General features: G+C 41.1%; 2 protein-coding genes across 2 annotated transcripts; both read left to right on the top strand.

Annotated features, from left to right (window-relative positions):
- The first annotated feature begins 192 nt into the window (after window positions 1-192).
- On the top strand, window positions 193-18,591 carry LOC117553845. The gene is made up of 10 exons (XM_034227919.1): window positions 193-277; window positions 822-1,362; window positions 9,650-10,147; window positions 10,573-14,147; window positions 14,241-14,499; window positions 14,849-15,046; window positions 15,123-15,212; window positions 15,340-15,532; window positions 15,731-15,938; window positions 16,633-18,591. The coding sequence occupies exons 2-10, from the start codon at window positions 873-875 to the stop codon at window positions 17,902-17,904; spliced, it is 6,783 nt and encodes a 2,260-aa protein (XP_034083810.1). The 5' UTR covers window positions 193-277; window positions 822-872; the 3' UTR covers window positions 17,905-18,591.
- Window positions 18,592-19,084: 493 nt separating this feature from the next.
- On the top strand, window positions 19,085-23,647 carry LOC117553850 (oocyte zinc finger protein XlCOF28-like). Its single transcript, XM_034227927.1, has 5 exons — window positions 19,085-19,201; window positions 19,890-20,077; window positions 20,153-20,268; window positions 20,794-20,937; window positions 21,042-23,647. The coding sequence occupies exons 2-5, from the start codon at window positions 19,933-19,935 to the stop codon at window positions 21,888-21,890; spliced, it is 1,254 nt and encodes a 417-aa protein (XP_034083818.1). The 5' UTR covers window positions 19,085-19,201; window positions 19,890-19,932; the 3' UTR covers window positions 21,891-23,647.
- Window positions 23,648-24,228: the final 581 nt, after the last annotated feature.

Raw genomic sequence — 24,228 nt, 5'->3', positions numbered from 1 at the left:
GTGTGCCAGTAAAAACAAAGCATATGTCCACAAGTTTAAAACATCATCACACAAAAAGTATACATTTTATTTTGTATTCTAAACATAGTTGAGGTATTGTAGTCTTTAAGCAGAGTGGGCGTAGGACTCCTGCATGAGTGGCGGGCTGATTGTGGTAAAAAACTACAATTCCCATGATTCCTCTGCGACCCTCTCAGGAGTGACGTCACGTTGTCTGCAGGTCTGTTGGCTTTGTGCAGAGCGACGCAGAGATGTTTGGGCGGACGAAAAAGCATAGGTAATCTAAATCTACATCCTCCTGCATTCATAAAGCTATACGGGATATTATCATGGGATACGTAGAAAGTGACTACATATTTAGCTTCTTTGGAGCTGTTTCGGGTCGGAAACGCTAACATTTCCAACCGTATTCTCCTTGTATATTAGTGAAAATAATAAGCTAACTGCGCTATCTGCGTAACTGTATGTTCAATAATATCAATATTTTCAAGCACTGTACACATACACGATTCATACAAATACGAGTGTACAATGTAGCTTATAAACTAGCATTTAACGGCTGCCCTACATCGTCTTTATTTTGTAATACACATGTTTTAAACCCATTCATTCCCTGGTCCTCCAGCTGGCGCATTGTACATCACAAAGGTCCCTCACTGCTTTTAGAACAAATCAAATAGTGGATAGAATCATTTGTTATAAAGCAGGTTTTACTACTACTAAAACATTGTTGGTATCTTGTGTGAGTCTCAGTGAATGTGTTGGTTTACCTGTGTAATTAACAGTCATAATGTGTTTCTCTGTGGTACCTGGTTTCATAGGAACATATGAATTGCTACACTTGCTTTTGAGAAGCCAAAGAGCAGGGAGCCATGCAGAGTCCGACCCAGTCACCGATCGGGCCAAACCCTGGGGCCACAGCAACCCAGGAGCCACCACTGGACACCGAGACTGAAGCTCAGCCAGCACAGAGTGATTCAGATGAGCAAAAAGAGAAGGATGAACCAGCAGCTCCTGTTATGACTGAAACTGTAACGCCCCAGGAAAATGGGACAGAGGTGCAAACAGCAGAAACACCTGCAAGCCTGCCAGTCACTCAGGCAGCGGAGAATGAGCCTGCTGTCCAGCCACAGACAGAGCCCTCAGTTAACAGTGCAGGGGTCGAGACTGACTCAGCTTCAAAGCCAAGCGTCCCCTCAGAACTGGTACCAGACACAAATGCAAAATCTAAGTGTGATGAGAAAAAGGCAAAGAAAACGGATAAAGGTGTTCGTGAGCCTAGGAAATACATTCCTTCCAAGAAGGCCATGGTGGATCCTCTGAAGATGGACATGTCCAAACAGCCGGTTATACCCCTCACATGTGAGTGTTTTAACTTGTATTGTGTTGTTCACATCTTTCTGAACAAGACATGGATGGGAGACCTGTTTGTTGTTTGATTATTAAATAAGGACTACTCACTGCTTACTAATTTAAATATAAAAGCCACATTTTGTAGTTGGGAGGTATCGTGCTTTCTCATATCCCAGCTAACATTGTGTTATAACGGTTCACATGATAAATAGACACTGATTTTCTACAGTGGAATGTTGAAAGCTGTGGTTTTACGTTAAATAGCTAAATACTGTACAAATGTCTACAGAAGTTAGTTACACATTAACATGAATGTGTTTCAAAGTCCGTTTTTTGATAATACAAGATAGTATTCTTTAAATGCTTTCAAGTTTTGCTTTACCATACTACCAAAACATCTGGTTTGGTTAAACCTGTGCAATAAACAATTGATGGTGTTCAAAAGCAGCCAAACAAAAACACTAAATATTAGAGCCAGGCCAATATTTTATTTTAGAATATTTCATTGCTTATTTCATCAATTTTGGTTTTCAAGTTTTTCGAAGAGCCCTGCTCTTTACCAAAAATGTTTCTTGGAATTATTATTTTATGTAAACAATGAGCTGATACATCGTAATAATATTTATCAAACTCTGTAGATATATTTATTTGGGTATTTTCTTTACAGGCTACAATGCACAGAGGACAGTACTGATGTGATTTCTAATTTTGTCCGGCTAGTACTAATTGAATATAGCATAAGTTGTTAAGGATACTTACTTAGCAAAACACATATGGTCTCCTTTTTTGATCAGACAATGATTTGTTTACTCCGTAATAACTATACAGTGTCCTCAAAGCCACATTTTTGAGCAAGCCTATTTACTTGTTATAAATACTTATCACTATTCAGAGTGTATGGATTTATCTTAAAGGTCACTTATTGTGCAAAATCCACTTTCTCATGTCTTTTATACATAAACATGTGTCCCCACTGTGGAAAGAGATTCTGAAAGTTTCAGGAAAAAAGATTCTCTCTCTTTTTGTCCTGATCCATTTATATCAGTCGATTAAAATATTTAATCGTGATTAATCGCATGATTGTCCATAGTTAATCGCGATTAATCGCAAATGTGCTTTATGCTAATGTTTATTATCATTTGAACAATGACAAATATTCTCATGAATATTAAACACAACAACCTCTGAACATTACAAATATTCGCCGCAATTCAACCTGGAACCTCTCTCATTCAATAATACAATACAACTGGTGTGTGTGTGTGTGTGTGTGTGTGTGTGTGTGTGTGTGTGTGTGTGTGTGTGTGTGTGTGTGTGTGTGTGTGTGTGTGTGTGTGTGTGTGTGTGTGTGTGTGTGTGTGTGTGTGTGTGTGTGTGTGTGTGTGTGTGTGAGTGATGGATCGTTGGAGCTATGTGCAACTCAAGGCATATGCTCGAACGGGAGCTGCCTGGACGCTGCAATCATGTTGCGCACTATCCGTGCTGAGTGTGCTGACTTTTCGTACAATGTCCCACTGTCTGGCTTCCTGCATAAAGTCAAGTGCTCGGCGCAGTTGTGGCGAAATGTCGCTCCTCTGTTTTCATTTAAACAGCTCCTTATATCCGTTAGCGCAGCTAGCTAGCACCAGATGCTAACAACAACAATGCACGGAAGGTCTCTCACTCGCTCGCTCGGGCCACACATACACACACCCTCCCGGTCCTCCCAATAGAGGCTTTGCATATGACGTCACGTTACCCGTGAAGTCAGCGCAACGGCCATACTGGAGTACCAAAACAGACACCGTAATACGTCATACCTGTTCAATGTTTGTTTTTTACCGGACATACAATGGTTAACTTCTGTGCCATTGTTGGCTGCGGCAACAGAGGTGATCGAAACAGGGGGCCGAAGTCATTTTACAGGCTGCCGGCGGTTATTATAACACACCAGGGTGAAGCAACACATGAACTTTCAAAGCGTCGCCAGGAAAAATTGCTCAATAGGATCGGATGGGAGGATCTCAAACCATCCAACCACAACTATACTCGCGTTTGTGGGGATCATTTCACATCAGGTAAGTGTCGGGTTTTACATACAAACATTCAAAATGAACATATAACCCACGTACTAAGACATGCATCTTAACAAGGAAATAGGAATCCTGTAGTCTGTCATCGATCGACATATCAGATTGTGGAGTATCTACAAAGTAAAGTCATCCCTTGGTCATCTTCACACCAGTCTGTCAATCCCCTGCAGTGCTTCGTTTAACTGCAATTTAAAGTAATTCCTCCCCCTACTGGCCATTTGATTATATGTAAACAGTAAAGGCTGTACAGTCCCTGGTATCTTTTCAGAGGCTTTTGGTTTCCTCAATTATTGGTCATGGTCCAATGTCTTGACACCAGCATTTTAAATATATCTAAAGTCTGACTTGTCCTGTTAAAAGAGGTCAAATTTGTATTAATTAACAGTTCACCCAGGATATAACTGACCTACAAGTGGCACTTTTTGACAAAAATCATCCTGACTGGGCACCGTCTGTGAAATTGGGCCACGAGAAAATTACAGCACCTTCCCCTGCTACACATGCCAGTTATAAACGCGCCAGAAAAAGGTCATCCATCACTACTTGATCTCTACAGCATGGTATCTGATATACCATCTTTAGAAGAGCCCACACCAGTCCTGGGAGCCACTGGGGAAGAAGAAGGACTGATTAAACCAGAGACTGGCACTGCAACTCAGACTGATTAAGCTTGGGTAAATACATTTTGAAAAAAACAATTGAAAGGGCAAAGTATTATATTTATTACAGGTTTCCAATTTACCCAGTGAAAAACAAGTACATGCTGCAGAGATCACCTCACATAACAGAGATAGATTAACATTGTGTTCATATTACACATTATTCAGTTATTTTCAATGCTAAAACACATTTTTTGAAAGCAGGGCTTATTTTCTCAAAACACTAAACACAATTCACAAAACCATACACACAAAGTGCAAAACACCTCATATATACGGCAGACTTAAGCACTGCACCCAGAACTACAGAAACACTTACCAAAACCAAACTGTTGCACCAAATGGCGCACACTTCATTCATAGTACAAGACATTTTGTAAAACCAACTACACACCATCGTGCTCAAGCACACTGTTTTCATGGCGTTTGATATAGAGAATTCTGCAAATAAAGATTGTTCAAGTCTCCAAAATATGTGCAGAAACACAAATATACTGTTGTTATACTTTTACTTTTCAAAAAGTGAAAAGTTGAATTGCAAATTGGGTGCAGAGCTGAACATGTGTTTAGAGTTTTGGATATTTGAGCTGAGGTTTTGCTCTTTGAGTGTCAGTTTAAATAATGATGATTTTTGTGTCATTTTAGTGTGCACAACTTGTTTTGATTGTTACACTTACATTACATTACATTGCATTTAGCTGATGCTTTTGTCCAAAGCGACTTACAATAAGTGCATTCGACCAACAAAATACAACCTTGAAGAAAACAGAATCATATAAGTACATCAGGCTTCATAGAGCAAAAACATTTCAAGTGCTACTCAACTGGCTTTAGGTAAGCCAGTCCTTTATTAGTATATAAGTGCTTTGTTAGTAATTATATCGCTCGAAGTGGAGTCGAAAGAGATGAGTTTTCAGTCTGCGCCAGAAGATGTGTAAGCTTTCTGCTGTCCTGATGTCAATGGGGAGCTCATTCCACCATTTTGGAGCCAGGATAGCAAACCCACGTGTTTTTGCTGATGGGAACTTGGGTCCCCTTCGCAGCGAGGGTGCAGCGAGCCGTTTGGTTGATGCAGAGCGTAGTGCACGCGCTGGGGTGTACGGTTTAACCATGTCCTGGATGTAGGAAGGGCCAGATCCATTCGCAGCATGGTATGCAAGTACCATTGTCTTGAAGTGGATTCTAGCAGTTACCGGAAGCCAGTGAAGGGAGCGGAGGAGCGGAGTGGTGTGGGAAAATTTAGGAAGGTTGAAGACCAGACGAGCCGCTGCATTCTGGATGAGCTGCAGAGGTCGGATGGCACATGCAGGTAGACCAGCCAGGAGGGAGTTGCAGTAGTCTAGGCGTGAGATGACGAGAGCCTGGACCAGAACCTGCGTCGCTTTCTGGGTTAGCTGGGGACGCATCCTCCTGATGTTGTAAAGTGTGTATCTGCAGCAGCGGGTTGTAGCAGCGATGTTTGCGGTGAAGGACAGTTTGTTATCTAGGGTCACACCCAGATTCCTTGCAGTCTGAGTCGGGGAAACAACAGAGGTGCCGTGTACTTACATGTTCTTTATATAGATTTGATGTAAAAGAAACAAGTTCAATCAAATAAATATATACACTGTCATTCAGATTGATTAGTACTTCTGTTCTTTTGAGAGGGGACGCCTTTTCCTGGGTAACTGTCTTGGCATCACGTATCCGTATAGATGTTTCTATGTAGAAAAGGAGAGATGGGTACATGTTGATCCCAAACCAGCCTTGCAGTTAGCTGTGATGATGACTGCACCATCCTTCTTCATCAGTACCCACGGACATGTTGGCGGCAGCCCAATACTCTGAGAATGCAATACCTGAAAAATAAAATACAAAAATATTATTGGATTGTTGACTATTTAGAACCACCTTGTCATATGCTAGGTAGCACATAACAGAAGCTGACAACCAAGAATAGGTTCACAACTTTTGAAATTTAAATATATTGCAATATATAATAAAGCTTTATTTATAAATCCCTTTTCATAAAGCATGTGTAGCTCAAAGTGCTTTACAATCACAAGTTAAAAATAAACCACGAGAAATTCCCCTCAGATCAGATGTTAAGACCTTTACAGGTACATAGCAACAACATATATATATACCTTAGGGCTGTCAGGCGATTAAAATATTTAATCGCGATTAATCGCATGATTGTCCATAGTTAATCGCGATTAATCGCACATTTTTGATCTGTCCTAAATGTATCTTAGAGGAATATTTTTGAAGTTTGTAATACTCTTATCAACATATGAGTGGACAAATATGCTTTATGCTAAGGTTTATTATCATTTGAACAATGACAAATATTCTCATGAATATTATACACAACAACCTGTGTGTGTGTGTGTGTGTGTGTGTGTGTGTGTGTGTGTGTGTGTGTGTGTGGTGTGTGTGTGTGTGTGTGGTGTGTGTGTGTGTGTGTGTGTGTGTGTGTGTGATGGATGGATCGTTGGAGCTATGTGCAACTCAAGGCATATGCTCGAACGGGAGCTGCCTGGACGCTGCAATCATGTTGCGCACTATCCGTGCTGAGTGTGCTGACTTTTCGTACAATGTCCCACTGTCTGGCTTCCTGCATAAAGTCAAGTGCTCGGCGCAGTTGTGGCGAAATGTCGCTCCTCTGTTTTCATTTAAACAGTTCCATATCCGTTAGCGCAGCTAGCTAGCACCAGATGCTAACAACAACAATGCACGTAAGGTCTCTCTCTCGCTCGCTCGGGCCACACATACACACACCCTCCCGGTCCTCCCAACAGCCAGTCGGTGCCTGCCGGTGAGCGTGGAAGTGTGGTATGCCACAAGCGGGGGCGGCAGGAGCGGGGCTGTCAGCATCAGCTTGTATATGGTATTTTAAACTCGATGCGCTCTGAAACTACGGGGCGACCGAGGACAAAAAATACACATGCGTTAATCGCGTTAAAATAATTAGTGGCGTTAATTTTTTTTTTGCGTTAACGCGTTATTAACGGCCCTAATATACATATAACTAGGGCCGGGACGTTAACGCGTTAATTAAGATTAATTAATTACACACAAATTAACGCGTTAAAAAAATTAACGCATTTTAATCGCACTTATTTTTGCACCGCGGAACGTTTCTCACTGGATGAGTTTCAGGCGTACCGATTATACTGGAGCACCAACCAACGTTCATGACTTCAGACAACAACAAACCACAGTGAACAACAGTGGGAAATGTTGTTTTAAAAAACGGACGGATGGAAGCGTCGATAAGAGCACGGTTGTGTGCAAATTATGCAAAAAGGAATTCGCATATCACCGCAGCACATCAAGCCTCAAGTATCACCTCAATGCAAAACATATAGCAGCTAGCGTGGACGTTAGCCTCTTTTATCGCGTTCACACCAAAAGAGCCGGTACTAAAATTAGTTCATGAGAACCTTTTTACCCCCACGAAAGTCCCGGCTAGAGAGCAGAGAGCTGCAAGAGAGCAGGGACTTTCGTACGGCTGTCTTGTGAGAAAAGAGCTATATGTCTGATTGGCTGGGCGGATTGCAAACCACGCCCCGTAAAACTCCCAAAAAGTTTTGTGAAGCCGCCATTTTATTATCCTCGCATTAGCATTATTAGCATTAGCCAGCGCAGAAACGCAGAGAGACTAACTTATGGCAACACAAAATTAAAACAGTGGGAGCGGTGGAGATGAGGAGGTGTCGGCGTTCTGGCGATTTACTTCGGAAGGCTGCTGGGACTCCCAGCAGCTTCTACTGAAAGCCAGTCCCAACTCCGGGGACTTTGGGCGGCAGTATACGACGTGAAGTGGTTTGCTGCCTGCCAGTGAAGATAGAAGAAAGAAGAAGAGAGAAGAAGAATAAGAAGAAGAAGAAGAAGAAGAAGAAGAAGAAGATACGAAGAAGAGAAGAAGAAGAAGAAGAAGAAGAAGAAGATGCAAGAAGAAGACACGAAGAAGAAGAAGAAGAAGAAGAAGAAGAAGAAGAAGAGAGAAGAGAAGAAGAAACGAAGAAGAGAAGAAGAAGAAGAGTGAGGCTAAATGAAGAGAAGAAGAGAAGAAGAGAAGAAGAAGAAGAAGAAGAAGAAGAAGAAGAAGAAGAAGAAGAAGAAGAAGAAGAAGAAGAAGAAGAAGAAGAAGAAGTGTGAATGCGCGAATGCGCCTAATGGTATACTAAAATCCATGTGAAAAAAATTGCTTCTCACTGTTCTCAGGTCAAATATTTATATGTGATTAAAAATGCGATTCATTTCGATTAATTAATTACAAAGCCTCTAATTAATTAGATTAATTTTTTTAATCGAGTCCCGGCCCTACATATAACATTTTAAAAGGTTAAGAGACACGGCGACATAAAACCCTATAAAAATAAAGTAAACATATAGATATAGGTACAACAAAAATAAAAGCTGGTGTTTAAAAATGTCCTCTGATATTTCTTGGTAGCGTAGTGGATAAAAGCAGTCTCACCCATTTTATTTTGGGGGACTTTAGGGATATTTAAAAAGCCAGCTGAAGAGGACCTCACGAAATAATTACTCACTTTTCCAGCTATTACAGCCACATCTCCTTGATATGAAACGCAAACGTCGCGGATCCACCCGGATGTGAACTCTTTATGTGCCTAGAGAGTCCTTTGTACGCCTTCATTTCTTCCATGGTGTACAATGGAATAGACGAAAAAACCAGGTAGTTCACGATACCACAGTAGGAAAGTGAAGGCCATTCCTTTATATCGGTGCTGTAATCCTTAACGGGAATCAAATAAGGGTCCACCGAACCAATCGACGTACATTTTTCTCTGTAAACGGTCTTATCCTCCGGGTTTAGTGATTCGTAGTAGCCTTTAATTTTCGCCATTTTTGAACGCTGCCGCCAGTAGAGTGGTACTCCAAGATGTCTGCCGAGAAATCCCGTGACGTCATTAGGAAGCCTCTATAGCCAGTCGGTGCCTGCCGGTGAGCGTGGAAGTGTGGTCTGCCGCAAGCGGGCGGCAGGAGCGGGGCTGTCAACATCAGCTTGTAGATGGTATTTTAAACTCGATGCGCTCTGAAACTACGGGGCGGCCGACGGAAAAAAATACACATGCGTTAAAATAATTAGTAGCGTTAATTTTTTTTTGCGTTAACTTGACAGCCCTAATTTATATAAAACCTGTCTGAAAATGAGCTGATCAGATTTTGGCCACTTTATGATGTCATAACGATCTTTTGGCTTGTGTAACCATTAGCCAATCACCAACCAAGGTAACCCCCCCCCCCCCCCCACCTATCACCTGGATCTCCTCCTAGAGCACCATTGTGTTCTTTTTAACCAAATATCTCCCAGAGGGGCGTGGGGGTGGCTCCTTATTTTCATCTAAAGTAACAGACAGAGAATCAGCACTTTTGAAACAGGGCTGAAACAGAGGAGATTATGGGATTCTACAATTGGTGATCTGTTTTTCAAGCCAAACACTTCAGAGACATGTTTTGTATATATCTGAGACCTATAATATATTGATGAAAAACAGTATAATAGGAGACCTTTAAATGTAAACTTTCTCCCACTCCTGTCTTGTTTCCCTCTAGCATCTCAGCTGTCCCTGCAGTGCTTTGAGTGCCACATAATCTTCAGTGATGTCAAGAGCAAGGAGCGTCACCTGAAGCTGAGCCACCCTGCAGAATATGAACAGTGCATACTGAGGAACTCCCTTTTCGCCTGTTACGTTTGTGACCGCCACTTCACTAACTCCATAGATCTGATGCTCCATCAGAAAGCTCACACAGAGAAGAAACCCTTCAAGTGTCCGATTTGTAGCGAGGCCTTCAACAAGTCATCAGAGCTCACCTTTCATAAAAAAAATCACTATGGCCAGGACGGTTATGAATGCACAGACTGTGGGAAAAACTGCAAAACGATGACGGCTTTGAAGTATCACATGCGCAAACACTCTGGAGAGAGGCCGTATGTTTGCAAGGAGTGTGGAAAAAGGTTCAGCATGTCCAAAGCTCTGCAGAAACATATGACTGCACAATGTCAAGGAGAGGGTGGAGACCCAACAGCTGACGCTCTGAAAAAAGCTATTGGTAAGAATAAATGGAGGTCTTAACATTTTACACATGCTAACTTAATGCTAGCAACCTGGCTCTTAATATGGATTGTAATTAATATCTTTATCCTTTATCTTGTCATGTAGTGTCATAATGAGATCAACATTTAATTTGTCCAATATTTTGAATAATGACTGGTTACTGCAAAAGTAAAAACATTTCAATAAGCCTCACCATTTGGGGCTAATAAGCAAATACTGGCATGCTAATATGCTTAACTAATAGAATGAACAGATCAAACATTTCATTTGCCGACTATGGCATTTTGTTGAAAGCAACACTTGCCTATGTACAGGTTTAGATTAGTACAGTGAAGTATGTAAGTAAATGTTTTTATTTTTTCAAAATGTTTTTGTGTTATTTAGTTTATACCACAATAACTGTCTTTTTATTGTCTCTAGGGCCTTCTTCCATAAAGTATCCTTGTTCTTTATGCAAGGCCACTTTCAAGTCTACCAGGACACGGCAATATCACATGAAAACCAAGCACAACATGGTGCCTGCTACAACAAGTAAGGCCCTCTCAGCTGAGCATCAAGGGAAACATAATACACCCATTATAACTCCAATATCTATTTGCCAGTCATCACTACTACAGGCAGGCCCCAATGGACCTCTGCAAAAAGTTGATGCCAACATTGACACAGAGCAGATTCGCAGACTTATTGAATCTTTGGGAAATGTGCAGAGAGTAAACCAAGTTGTCATATTGGGGCAGCTGCCACCTCATGCTGCACCGCTGGAAGTCCATCAGATGTCACAACTACCACAGACAAATTTTATGGAACTGAAACCAACAGGATCTAACATAGTTGAAATGGAACCTTTAAACCCATGTTTTGCACTGGATCAAACAATTATACTTGAACCTATTACGCCAGAAGGACAACTGGAAAACCCTGATTTCTCAGAACTAGGTTCCAACATAACAATAGGTGAAAATATAGAGCAGACTCAGACTGAACAAACAGAAAGACCTGAGGGAGAGGGGATGCATCAGATCCTTCAACAGCCTGAACATTTTGCAATTCAGTTTGATCAAACAATGTTTCAGAATGGAGTAGATCAAGACCTTGAGCAAACAGTCATATTAGAACTTATACCAACTGAAGAGCTTGAACTACCACAAACCGTGTCACAAAATGAAATCCCATCATCCTCTCTGGTAAACGCTGACCTGCAGCAGATGGCATATCAGACTGTGATAGATGAACAAACCAACATGTCAGCCACAACTCTTGTGACTGGGCTGGAGCTGACATCTTTACAAACAGAGCAGCAGGGCCTTCCCTTTTTTGTTCCATCAGACACACTCACACACACAAGTGGAGCTGAAGTGGTTGATTCACAAATGCAAACAGTAAGTCTAGATCAGGAACACCCTGTGATGGATGGAGCTGCACCACAAGAGACACAAGAAAAAGCTGAACAAGATCAATCTGAACAAGAACCACCTGAGAAGCTGCCGGTAGAAGGGAAGAACGGTGAGGAGTCTGAAGTAGAGGATCCACCTGCTAAAGAAGTGTTTCCATCAAACTTAGAGACCAAGCAAGTGCCACAGGGGTCCGAGTTACCCGTAAATGTAATGTCAGCTCAAGAACTTGTGAAAGTGCGGAAGAGAAATTCAAACAAAGCGTTTATCTTACAAGGATGTATGCATGAACTAGGCGGATCAATATACAAGGATGATTTTCAAATTGATGCTTCACCTTCCAAACGGCAAAGAAAGAAAAAGTCTCATCTTGTAGTTAAATGTAGCCCTCAAAGCAAAGCAAAGAACAACAAGAAACAGAAAAAGCCATCACAGCAGCATCAGCCAATACAAGAAGACGAGATGAGAGATAAAACACCAGCAACAATTCTCTCAAAGAAGAAGGTTTTGCCACAGAAGAAGGGAAGAAAGGGCAAAAAGGACAAGAAAAACAAACATTTTGTTTCTAACGCTGAAAAAAATTCTCCTTCATCAACCCAGGATTCACAAGTCCAGCAAGTCAAAGAGGATACAAGAAAAAACAAAACAAAAAACAAAACAAAAAAGCAAAAAGAAGTGGTCAGGGAAGGTGTGACACTCATTAGTAAGCATAACACTTTAGCCTCGCCTGTATTTAAAAAGAAAAAACAAACCAATATAATGCAAAAAGATCAGACCAAGAAATCAAAGGGTGGAAAGCAAAAGAAAAACCTTTCAGAAGAGGAAAAAGTCGAAACAAAAGAGAGCGCAGCTTCAACAGACATATCTGGAACACATATAACACAGGATGCTCTACTTCTACTGAAGGGTCATAAACAGCCTCGACTTAAGGTTTACAAATTAGACCCTTCAAAGGCACCAGACCAGACACAGGAAGCTTCACCTGTTGAGGGCAGCAAAATATCCCAAAAGAGGAAAGACATAAACTGTAAACATTCAACAAGTGAGTGTACAAACACAGAGGATAAGAAAAAAGGAGGAAGAACTAAAAAGAACCAGAAAACTCTCTCATTGTTGTCCTCGCTGCAGGCTTCCCGTCAAACTCCTGAGACACTGCCTGCCAAGCCAAAGACAACAAGGAAACGTAAAGCCTGCTCAGGAGTGGAGACTGAAGGAGTGATAACTTCTCATTCCAAGCGTGCCTTAGAGTGTAAGGACTGTGGGCAAAGATTTAGTGAAGTCTCGTCCCTTCAGAAGCACAAGGCAATGGTGCATATCGTAGAGAGTCCCGGTCTCACTTACACAAATGGAAACATCTTTGAAGGCGTCTCCACGTTGGATCTTTACCAGATTCCAAAACAGCCCAATAAGGTTGTCGGGGTGATGAATGCTGCTGCAGACTGGGATACTGAGCCTGAGATTGTAGAGATGGCATTAGATGAGAAGGAGCGAAGTGTCTCTTTTCCAGCTTTGATTCCATCCCCATCTTTTCTTGTCCCTCCTTCCGATGTTGAAGTCATTGAAAATGAAAATAATGGAAATGAAAATAAGGCTGCAGATAAACAGTCCTGTACCTCTCAAGAAGTTCACTTACCAGCCGATCAAATGAAAACCAGTGGAATGCATCCAATCCTACCGTCCGAACCCCCATTAGGTACCTCTGCTCAGACAAAGAGTTCAGAGTTCGGTGAGCCTTTGCCATCAGACGAGAACAAGCAAGAAGAAGCTTCCCTGAGGAATCCCAGCACAGAATCTGAAGTCCAGGGTACCACCGATGAGGACATAAAGGAGAATTTACTTCTTGATGTAGATTTAGTCACTGTTGGGGAGCAGAATGACAGAGTTGAAACAACCTCTCAAGAAGACTCTGTTCCTCAAAATGAATCAAGTGTAACCTGCAATCCTGAGGATGGAAGCATCAACACACTTTCTGGGCAAGTTAACAATGAAACAACAGCTGGAAGAAGTCTAACTTCACAAACCGTGTCATGTTCCACTCATCAAGTGGAGATCAAGGAAGAGGAGGAAGAACTGCTAGTACAGAAGAAAAAAGGAGGAAAAAGAGCTATTTCAAGAAATGCTACAAGGGGTAGGAGAAGAGAAACAGGACGTTTAAAACGGGATGCGATTTCAAAGAGAGCTTTAGTTGGAGATACCACCAGAGGAACAGAGTCAGAAAAAGAACAGGAGGAATATCAGCTACTTTATGAAAAACGTCCCATCAGCTCTGCTTCAGAAATACATGATGACGGCCAGCCCAGCATAAAGACATTACAGCCAGAGATCAGCACAGAATTTGAGGCCAACAAAGCTACGGCTCCAGCTGCATCTTTGTCTACCATTCCCTCTACATTAGAGAAACCTCCTGAAGAACCAGTCGTGTTGGAGTCGGCCAGCAGTACTGACCAGGTAAAGGGTGTAAGACGATTGCAGGGAGGAGAGGAACACAACAGGGATGCTAACCAATCTCCAGTCATCATACTCGAGAAGTTCCTCACCTCCAGACAAGAAGCAACTGCTGACAAGGAGCCAGGCCTGGTGACAGAGCGGAACCATCAGAGACAGGTGAGAGGCCAATTGTACCAACAAATATCATACGTTGATGATCACGATCATAAATTGAACATTGTAAACTTAAAACTTTGGTTTTGGTTTTAGGGTTTTGACAACATTGCTGAGAATGAAGACCTGGAGAGCCAGCAGATCAAGGTTGAAGAGAATATCCCAGATCGTCCACTGGTTGCACCCATCTGTCAAAACAGACTGAGTGCAAGTGTGACTTTGCAGCACCATCGTGATATAAGGACCGTGCTGGTGAAGGAGGAGAGCAGCCTCGTGCTGAATGAGACCCAGGCCAACGGCAGACACATCCGATGGAATGTGGAGCCAGTCAACACGGAAAACACGTCCAGTCCATGTAAGTACTAACGGCACTTTTGGTACATTACTAGCACAATTGTGCTAGTTCAGCATTCAGGTAAATTATATTATTTGATTTCTTCCTGGAAGATGGATAATAATAAATCAATACCACCCATGTGTGGGTATGGAGCTATAGCCAGAAAGCGATTCAATTAAGTCAGATTAATTAAGTCTATTACGTTCGTCAGGGACAATGTACCAAAATACAACTTATCCAAATAGAAGAGATGTGTTGTACCTAAACATGAGCTTTTTTTCACCTGCGAGCTCTACCTTTTCAAGGTAGTACATAAGCCTATGCCTTGATTTCTTCCTTTTCATAAATGTATGTTTTTTGCTTTCAGTAATTGAGAGTGAGGAGACAGCCATGGACGAGAGTTGCGTCACCCCCCCTGAGTTCAACACCAACCAGTGCATCTTCTACCCTGTAAAGGAAGAGGAGAGGGAATTTTTACTGGGGGCTCAGACCAACAGTGGGAATTCAACAACGGGGGCATTCTGTGATGCCCAGCAAACAGAACAACATGTAACAGATCATTCAAGTGAGTTGTTGCCTTTTCCCAGTGATATTTAACAAAGATTATACAATTATTTTAATGTTGAATATGTTAACAACAGATGAAGGCTGCCATTCTGCACCAGGCTACGAGGAGATGGGAGTTAGAAAACTGTCAGAACCGGGGGTCAGTGACTCTGCAGATAGACAAGGTATGTTTTCTTTTAGAAAATTCCCTGTACTTGTGACTACTTAGAAAATGCTAACATTTGTAGGCTAATTATTAAATATAAAGATTATACTTTAAATAATTTGTTTGTATATGATCGGATCCTACAGCTGAGGCAGAAGCTGAGATGCAGCATCCACCTGACCTCCGGGACTTTCTCCTCCAGAGTTCAGATGAGGAGGATGTGGGTGTTTTTGAGATGTCTGATCCTCAGCTTGACTCAGAAGCAGAAGTAATGGCTTACTTCTACAAAAACCAAACAAACAGTGCACAGCAGGCCGGCAGTGATGAATCATCACAAAAGTACAGTAGATCTTTCCTTCTTCACACCTTCACAGATAACTGCGTTTTTCTACTTTTTATTTAGATTAAATATTGTCATACTGTTCAGTAATTATGTTTATTGTGTTATATTATTGTAACTCAAAATGAAAATGAAAACTCAAGCTTTAGGGAGAACATTATGTCTAAAAGAATTTTGTTTTCTTTTTTATCTTTTAGCATGCCAACTACATCAGGCCAGATCCAAGCACCAAGAGAGGAAACCAGAACCACAGAGCCCATTGACTACTTCTCCAAGTATTTTGGTTGGGATACCTGGGTAGAAATTGCTAATTGCACATATAAAATATCCAACATGCCAAGACCTGTCACATCCAGAGAGGTTGCACAGTTTGTTGGGATCCACATTGCAATGGGAACTTTGAAGGTTAGTGCTCCGTTTTTTGAAAGTGTATTTGTCTCTGTGTCATTTTAAATTGCAACCTTAATGTTGAAACTCATTTAAATGTGTGGACCAAAGCGCCCTTTAATAATTGGAAAATATAGCGTGATGCTGAAAATAAATGCCTTTTTATTTTTAGTTGTTTTAACCACTGTAATCAGTGTAATGCTTAATACTGGTCAACTGAAAGCAGCCATTTCAGAACTACACACTATTTGGAATGCTGCTGACAGGTTTTTAACCCAAAGTAAAATGAGAGCTCATATAACTCTTGTTTTATGCAACCTACACTGGCTGCATGCATCTTTTAGAATTTTGTTTGAGTCCTTAGTGTTTAATGCACTTAATTGCCTTGCCCAGGATTGTCCCCAAACACTAAGATCCTCCACAGATGCTCAGTTTGGCAATGCTGCTTTTAGGCACCACTCCACAAAATATGGAACCTATCTGTTTTAGACTTGCTGACTCATCTGTTTTTTAAAATACAGCCCAGTAATAGCAGCTGTCTGTCTTTGTATAATTCAAATGTTTAGATTACGGAAACACAAATGCTCTCATTTTCTACTTGTTTAAGTGTATGTTTTTTTAATCTGTGTTTTTAAACTTGTTTTGTGCTGCATTTTGTGAATTAAATGTGTTCATTCATTCATTCTAACTATATAACTTAACTATTTTTCAGTTTCCCAGTCCGAGGCTCTACTGGGAGAACTTGACTAAGGTGCCCTTGGTTGCTGACTCCATGCCACTTTCCCGTTTCCTCGAGCTGTCTCGCATGTTGAAGCTTGCATGTCCTGCGAAGGATCCAGTCAACAGTAATGTTCAGGAAGGAAGATGTGATAGTGACTTTCAAAATGCTCAGCAAGGTCAACCCCACTCTTCTAGCAGGCAAAATGAAATTGGCCAGCGAGACACGCTAAATGAGCTGAGCAGCTCACAAACACAGACTGATCCCCTGTGGAAGGCTCAGCCATTATTGTGCCGTTTCAAAGCAGGGTGTCAGTCTCTCAGACAAGAGGGTGATTATGCAGTTGACCAATATCCTCTACCTTTGACTGGGAAAATGCACAACAAGAAGCTGTCTCTTTACTGTACTACATTAGTTGGATTTGGAGGTTTGCTCTTACATGTGGATCTTAAGTTGGGTCAGTCCAGCAAACAAGATGCAGTAGAGAAAATGGTCCCCAAAGGTAGTATGGTGTTTCTTTGCAAACAGGAACTGTCCACCCCTGCAATGCTGGAGCGTCTGTTAGTTGCCGGCGTTCATGGTGCCGGAAGGGTCGGAGGAGCCAGAGGACAGATCGGAGATGAGTTTGTAAGCTCAGATGGGAAGCTGATGTTACGCAGATCACACTGTGGCTTTATACTTTCTACAGCGGGCAATAACCAGAGGAACATGGCCTCATTGATGGACAATTTTGAGAAGGCCCAGATGTCGGCTCAAGTCAACAGAGATTTGCAGAATCTTTACTCAATTCCTCTCACTGCCTCGGCCCCAACCTGCTGGCCTCAGGCGGTGCTCTGGTACTTAACAGATCTGGCTTTGGTCAACTCCTGGCTCCTCTACAGACAGGATCACAAGGCAGTGTCTGCACCTTTGACTCTAATGGCCTTCAGATTGGAGGTGTCCAAATCTTTGATCCTCTCGAATGGTTGTGATGCCCAGGACTCAGTCCCCCCTCAGACCCCCAGAGAGAAACCTCATACAACAAATGAAAAGCCCAATCCCAGCCTGGTGGAGGAGAGTCCTCTGCCAGATGCAGCCACGCGGTTCGACGGTTCAGGACACTGGCCAGAGCAGCTTGGGGAGGGAGAAGGAGGCAGGTGCCGTTATGGAGACTGTCAGAGAACATCTCGAGTGCTATGCCTTAAGTGCTGTGTTTTTCTTTGTATCTCACGCAACCACAACTGCTTTTTGAATTTCCACAATCAAGGGAGTTTGGGAAAAGAGTAGCATCAACTGCAAAATTCACCCATTGACATTATGCTTCCTGATTTAGAATGTAGCTGTGCTTTTGGTGTACTACATTCCAGTTAATCAAAGAAAGTTGTATTATTTCCTCTGTCCTTACAACTTTTCCATGATGCCTTTCACTGGGCAATGTTTGGAAGCATAATTTGTGCTGCAATTGAAAAACAATTGCATTGTGATGTGGCGTTATATTTGTAGTGTCAAACTGAATTTGCCTTCAGAAGGAAATTAAATTAAATATGCATAGCCATACAATTGGTGCTACAAAGAAGCACAAAGTATGATTTTGGCATTACAGTAAGTTATTTTTCTAAATATTTATCTTAACCTGACCTAACATACATTTACATCCTTAAATGGGCTTGTTTTTGGCTCTGAATTAAAATGTTATTTATTTGAATTGAAGAATACAATAAAAGAAAGATGAAAAGACATCTTGCCTTTTTTTTAAGACTGCCGACATATTTTTGAGCCATCTTTATTTTATTGCATTTTTGTGTTATTTTTTTCTACTTTTACTTGTCAAAATGTGTTGAAAGAAATTCGATGTATTTATGCATTGAAATTGCACTACAATAGGTATTGATAATGTTTAATAGTGGTGAATTTCATGAAAATAATTGTAAAAGTGAAATAATTGTACATTTAATAAAAAAACTCCTATATAGAGTTGTGTTATGCTGCAGATATAAGTCAAATAAATACTACATATATTACACCTTTGTGTGTAAGCTTGTTGGCATTATGTTATTATAGAGGAGGTTAACAAAGCATCGACAGAAAATGTAATGAGTACTTTTCACTAAGTTGTTTTGGGTCACGTGACATAGACCAAACATAGAATCAGATTGAATAGAAAACGAGATAAATTCAAATCCATGATCGTAAACAAATAACTGTATCTGTCCTATTTCGTATTTTAGATGATGGTATTAGTTAGTTAAGTGTATTAAATGTACGGTCACATTTTGAAACGTTTGTTATAGTGCTATTATAATGTAATAAAGTAATGTTCACCGTGTCCGTGAACATGTTTGTGTTTCTTCCTGCACAAAATGCAAAGTGCATAATGCATAACGTTCCTAGTTCATTAAATATTATATTTGTATTTGTTGATATTTTGTTTAAATGTTATCAATAATGTAACGAACACTCCACGGCAGCCATCTTAGCTGTACCAACGGCTATCACATCCACCAGGAAGTGTCCGATCTATTCGTTGTATTTCTATAGGGTCAATTCTTATTCAGTCAAACTACCTTTCAAAGAGCGGCTCGAGGTAACGTCTACTAAATGTTACATTTGGTTTTTTAAATACTTGGTTTTATGGCTATACAAACATGCGATATATGGTTACACGACAGGGGCATGTAGCCGCAAAATAATGAGTTAAAACTTGATACGTGAAAAGGCACGAAAAGTCCTCGATTCCCTTTGAATGGCAGCCAGTGTTGTTAGCGCTAACTAGTAGCTAGCATGCTATCTGGCGTTAGCCCGCTCGGTAGCCCAGTACTTTATGATTAGCGTTAGCTACCTGCACATTCTAAACACTTAAGTGGTTATCAGTTGTGTTTATGGTTACCGCTTACGATAAGTTCACGTTAAAGCCCCATGGCAGTTAACCAGAGGCCGGATGACCTAAAATTGTGCTAGTTAGCCTAGCTAGCGGCCCTAAGAGCAGTTACATAGCGTTAGCCGAAACTTGGGTGTTTGCTACTACTAGACAAACAGGTGAAATACACTTGGGCAATAAACGTTGTGGTTTCGATATATTTTTGTTTTATATATATCAAAGATGAACTTATCGTGGAATGTATTGGTTCACTGTCGTCTGTTGAACATAACTATATGAACGCAATCAACGAAATGTGGTGTTACGTTTGATCGAACGGTGTTATATGTTCCCGCTTTTATTTCCACGTCATGTAACCTCACGTACATTTGTCGTTGTTTTTGCCTTCTTTAAGCAAGCTGTTTTGAGTGACGGTCGAGACCACCCAGTTTACCAGGATGGACTCGGATATTTTGAACATAGAGGATATAGTGATGGGACGGGCATTGCCGGATCCACCTCCCGAAGTTCCCCCTGCAAAGCCACCCGCACCATACAAACCCATCAATTTTAAGGGACCTCCAACGACCACCATTCAACCTTGTAAGTGTTTCGATGGTCATAACTTAGTTTGGATTTTCTTTGCTTGGTCTATCTAATTTGCTCATGTCCTTTCAGACCAGCACGAGAACCTGCAGTGTTTCCAGTGCTTCATCACCTTCTGCAGCGCCAAAGCCAAGGAGAGGCATATGAAAAAGAGCCATCGGGAAGAGTATAAGCAACAGCTTCAGCAGGTAAGCTTGACATTATCAGTTCATATAATAACTACAAAGCGTAACCGTTTGGGTCTTTTTAGAACTTTTGAATTCGACAATGTGCATAAATAAACATAGTTTAAATTGGTGTTTCAATGACAAGTCTTTTTCCAACTCTACTTTCTGACACTGAGTTGTATGACCTTTATTTTGCAGTGCCTGTTCCTTTACTCCTCAAATTATGAATGTAACAGGTTTCTTGGGTACACAGTTCCCCACATTACGGTAAATGTAACATTTGTCAAAATGTAATGGCATTGTAATGCTAAAAAACTATAGTACCAAAGTACATTCACTTGTGTGTTTCAAGTTATGTTTGAAATGTACAGTATGTAGGTAAGCTTCACGTTATAAAGTTCATACAATTAATACATGTTAATGGTCAATAGCCCAAAAACACGCTTCTGCACATCACTTGATTCTGAAGAACTTGGGCTGAACATTTCACCAATTTAGCCAAACCTATTTTAACTTTGGTCCCTCTTTTTTTGTATTTCTTCACAGGGAAACACATTGTTCACTTGCTATGTGTGTGATCGCACTTTTCCTTCATCTGAAGAGCTGACACAGCACCAGCCAACACACAGCAAGGACGATAAGCCCTTCAAATGCGTGCACTGCAAGGAGAGCTTTAAAACATTCTCTGAAGTGAGTGCCATGCTTAAAAGTAATTTCCCCTGGCTGTATTGAAACTAAAATACACTATTTCTTACTAAATGTTTTTTGTATTTTTTTTACCCGTCACATAACAGCTCACAGCTCATAGACGACAGGTGTGTCCAGAGAAACAGTTGGTTTGTAAGGATTGCAATGAAACCTTCAGGAGTGCAGGACTGTTGCGTACTCATCGCATTACCCAGCATCCCCGCCCTGACGTAGAGACCACCGAACAGCCAGAGGATGCTGCGAAAACCCATCGCTGTAAGAAGTGTAGTCAAGGCTTTGAAACAGAACCAGAGCTGATAGCACACCAGGAGAAATACCCTGAAGGCCAGCAATGCAACGGCAGCACTTCATCTGTCAAGAAACGCGGGCGGCCTATCAAAGCTGAAGACGCGGCAGCAGCTGCTGATAAGAAGGGAAAGCGTAAGAAGAAGGATGAGCCTGAAGCGCCTGAGGAGGCAGAGAAGGCTAGCAGCACATCAGAGGCAGCAGCAGCTCCAGCTGAAGAAAAGGGAAAGGCAGCTGGAGCAAAGCGTGGCCGTCCTCCTAAGGTGGCAGCAAAACCAGAAACTGAAGATTCGAAGAGTCCTGAGGATGACAGTGATGCTCCAGCAAAGGAGAAGAAAGTTAAAGCAGAGGCTGCTCCTGCAGCCCGTCAGCACCCCTGTCCTGAGTGTGACCAGGCATTCCCCAGCTTGATTCAGCTCCGTGCTCACAAGAAGGAGAAACACGCCCCTCGGAAGGCCCATCCCTGCGAAGAATGTGAAGAGAGCTTTGCCCGTCCCGAGCAGCTGGACGCCCACATGTCCCGAGCTCACGCCGTGGGCCGCCTCTCCTGTCCAACCTGTGGGAAGAGCTTTGGCCGTGAGCGAACCTTACAAGCTCACCTGAAAAGTCACCCCGAGGAAAAGTCTGAAACCCCAAGTGCAAAAAGATAATTGAGACGTGGGGACCCTGTAAAGTCTATGGTTTTTGAAGATTTTAGTCAGGAATTGTGCTTTTTCTCTTTTAACATAGGAGTTCTGATGGTTTCAGATGAGTTTGGAATGATTTTGAGAATGACGTTTTAGCAAGAGTTGGATTTTAAGTTGAGTTTGATTAAGAACTGTTGACATTTTGGACGGATGCATCTTGTAAATTGACTAACCAAATGTTGTTAAAAACATTTACTACTCCCTTTGCCAGAAACCATAGTTTATTTGTAAAAACTAGGGGTCGACTGATTATCGGCCTGGCCGATTAACGAGGCCGATATTCCGCATTTTACAAATTATCGGTATCGGCCTTTTTTTTAAATCAAATTGCCGATACAACTTTGGCTCTGATGCAGCCGTTTCTCTGGCTGCAGTCACCACTGTTCACGAGCAATGTCCCGCCCACAGCGCTATCTGATAGGCTATTACTGAAGTGTCAATCAACACTGAAGATTTTCCGGGCTGCAGCCAGCCAGAGAGGCGGGACCTTCTCAGATTACAGGCAGGTGCAAAGAACGCAAGCAGCAGCAGTGAGCGGTATTTCGAAGGTAAATCAGTTGAAAGCCGAAGTTCAATAAACATCCCAATCCCCTATGCTGAAGTTGCAAAAACACCACGATCTTATGATCCAATTCTATCAGTTTCCCAGTTACAAAGGGACCGTGGGGTAGCGGGAAGCGTCTCACAGCGGAGAAACTTGGACGCACTGGGACGGCTGCTAGTGGAGCCTCGTAGCAACTCTGCTTTCTGCACCACAATCTGGTGCTGCTGAATTGGGACTACTAAATGAGTGAGACTCAAATATCAGAAGTTCAGAACAAGTTTTACTAGATTTTATTTTATTTTTACTTAATTTACTTTACTCAGGGTCACAGAGAGGAAACCAGTTTTAACATGTTGAAAAGTTCATTAAACATAAAAAGGCATTTCAAAGAAGTTGTGTTATTCTACATTTTGCCACCAAGATTTTCTGATTTTACTGCAAATGTATATCGGTTCCAAATATCGGTTATCGGTCTCCTTGATTACTAATAATCGGTATCGCTATCGGCCTTGAAAAAGCCATATTGGTCGATCCCTAGTAAAAACAAAGTGTTTTGATTAGCTTTTTAAATGATTTGTTTCAGTTTTTTAAAGCGTGACATAAGTGTGGTGTGAGTTTATTTCTTGGTGACTTGAGTTGTGAAACTCGGTGTGGAATTTTTTTCTTTTTAAGTTTTCCTCTTGTTTTTTTTGTTTTCAAATTGCGTAAGTTCATATTTTGAAGCAAATTAGATGCCTAGTAGAGATACTATGTTTGAATGTTTAGACAGTTTGTCAAAAGAAATGTGTTATGTACAGCTTCCGGTTCATATAGTGCATTTTTTACTCTCAATATTTTGATTATGTTCCTTTTCTAAATTAAGTCTCATTGAAGAATCATTTTTAAAATAAGACAATTATGTCCTGCTAAATAAATATTTTTGCCATAGTGCTACAGCTTCAATGTGATTTTGCCACAATAAAAAATACTCTTAATGTTTCACTGGAATAATATCTCATGTCTTAGACATTTCTTAAATGGAACTCATGACTCTTCAATGCTTTAGGGTCCCATGTTGAAATGTGTATATCATGTGTTTTTCACTGATTGGATTGTTTCTCTCACCATTGCAATGTGTCTGGACACTGCAAGAATTTAATAAAACATGCTATCTCAAGGGAGGCTGCCGAACATTTAACTTGTCTGTTTGTCATTGTTCACACCTTGCAAGACATTTTTGTGAGCCTCTTTATTGTTTAACATTTAAGGTACTGTCATATCATACAGAGAATCAAGTAGCCATGATGTAATATTTATTATATATTTTAAGCTCACATACTTGGGTACATTTTACACAATACTAAAAGTTTACTCTTATAAAACGTTTACTATCAACTACTAAATGAGAAAAGGATTACAATAAAGTCCTGGATATTTACTATAATCAAACAAAACGAGAAACCCTAAATAATGAATTATTAAAAAACATTTTAGAGCATTGCTTTATAGATCCCTATAAGATGGAAAATGTAGCTTTTTTTCTAGAATATGGTCACTAACCTACATTTCACTGCACTCCCTGTCGAATCAAATAGTAGCATTTTAAATTGGCATATAAGAAATGCCCAATAAATATATTATACAAATTGGGTCATAGATTGATAAAGCATAAATAATAAACTCAAATTGTTTTTGAATGGATGTCAAATCCATGGTTTTTGTATCATAATGTGCATCAAGAGGGGCTACACACACATGCATTAGTCATTGCTGTAAGCC

Source organism: Gymnodraco acuticeps, unplaced genomic scaffold (assembly GCF_902827175.1).
Source record: "Gymnodraco acuticeps unplaced genomic scaffold, fGymAcu1.1, whole genome shotgun sequence".
Lineage (NCBI taxonomy): Eukaryota > Metazoa > Chordata > Actinopteri > Perciformes > Bathydraconidae > Gymnodraco > Gymnodraco acuticeps.
The sequence above is the reverse complement of the archived record's forward strand: the minus strand, read 5'-3'. Positions and strand labels throughout refer to the sequence as shown.

Excerpts from the sequence above, each read along its gene's own strand:
- LOC117553845 (XM_034227919.1), top strand. The coding sequence starts at position 873 with ATGCAGAGTCCGACCCAGTCACCGATCGGGCCAAACCCTGGGGCCACA. Across the intron at positions 1,363-9,649 it reads GCCGGTTATACCCCTCACAT|CATCTCAGCTGTCCCTGCAG; the intron begins GTGAGTGTTTTA and ends GTTTCCCTCTAG. Across the intron at positions 14,500-14,848 it reads GGAAAACACGTCCAGTCCAT|TAATTGAGAGTGAGGAGACA; the intron begins GTAAGTACTAAC and ends TTTTGCTTTCAG.
- LOC117553850 (XM_034227927.1), top strand. The coding sequence starts at position 19,933 with ATGGACTCGGATATTTTGAACATAGAGGATATAGTGATGGGACGGGCA. Across the intron at positions 20,078-20,152 it reads AACGACCACCATTCAACCTT|ACCAGCACGAGAACCTGCAG; the intron begins GTAAGTGTTTCG and ends ATGTCCTTTCAG. Across the intron at positions 20,269-20,793 it reads ATAAGCAACAGCTTCAGCAG|GGAAACACATTGTTCACTTG; the intron begins GTAAGCTTGACA and ends ATTTCTTCACAG.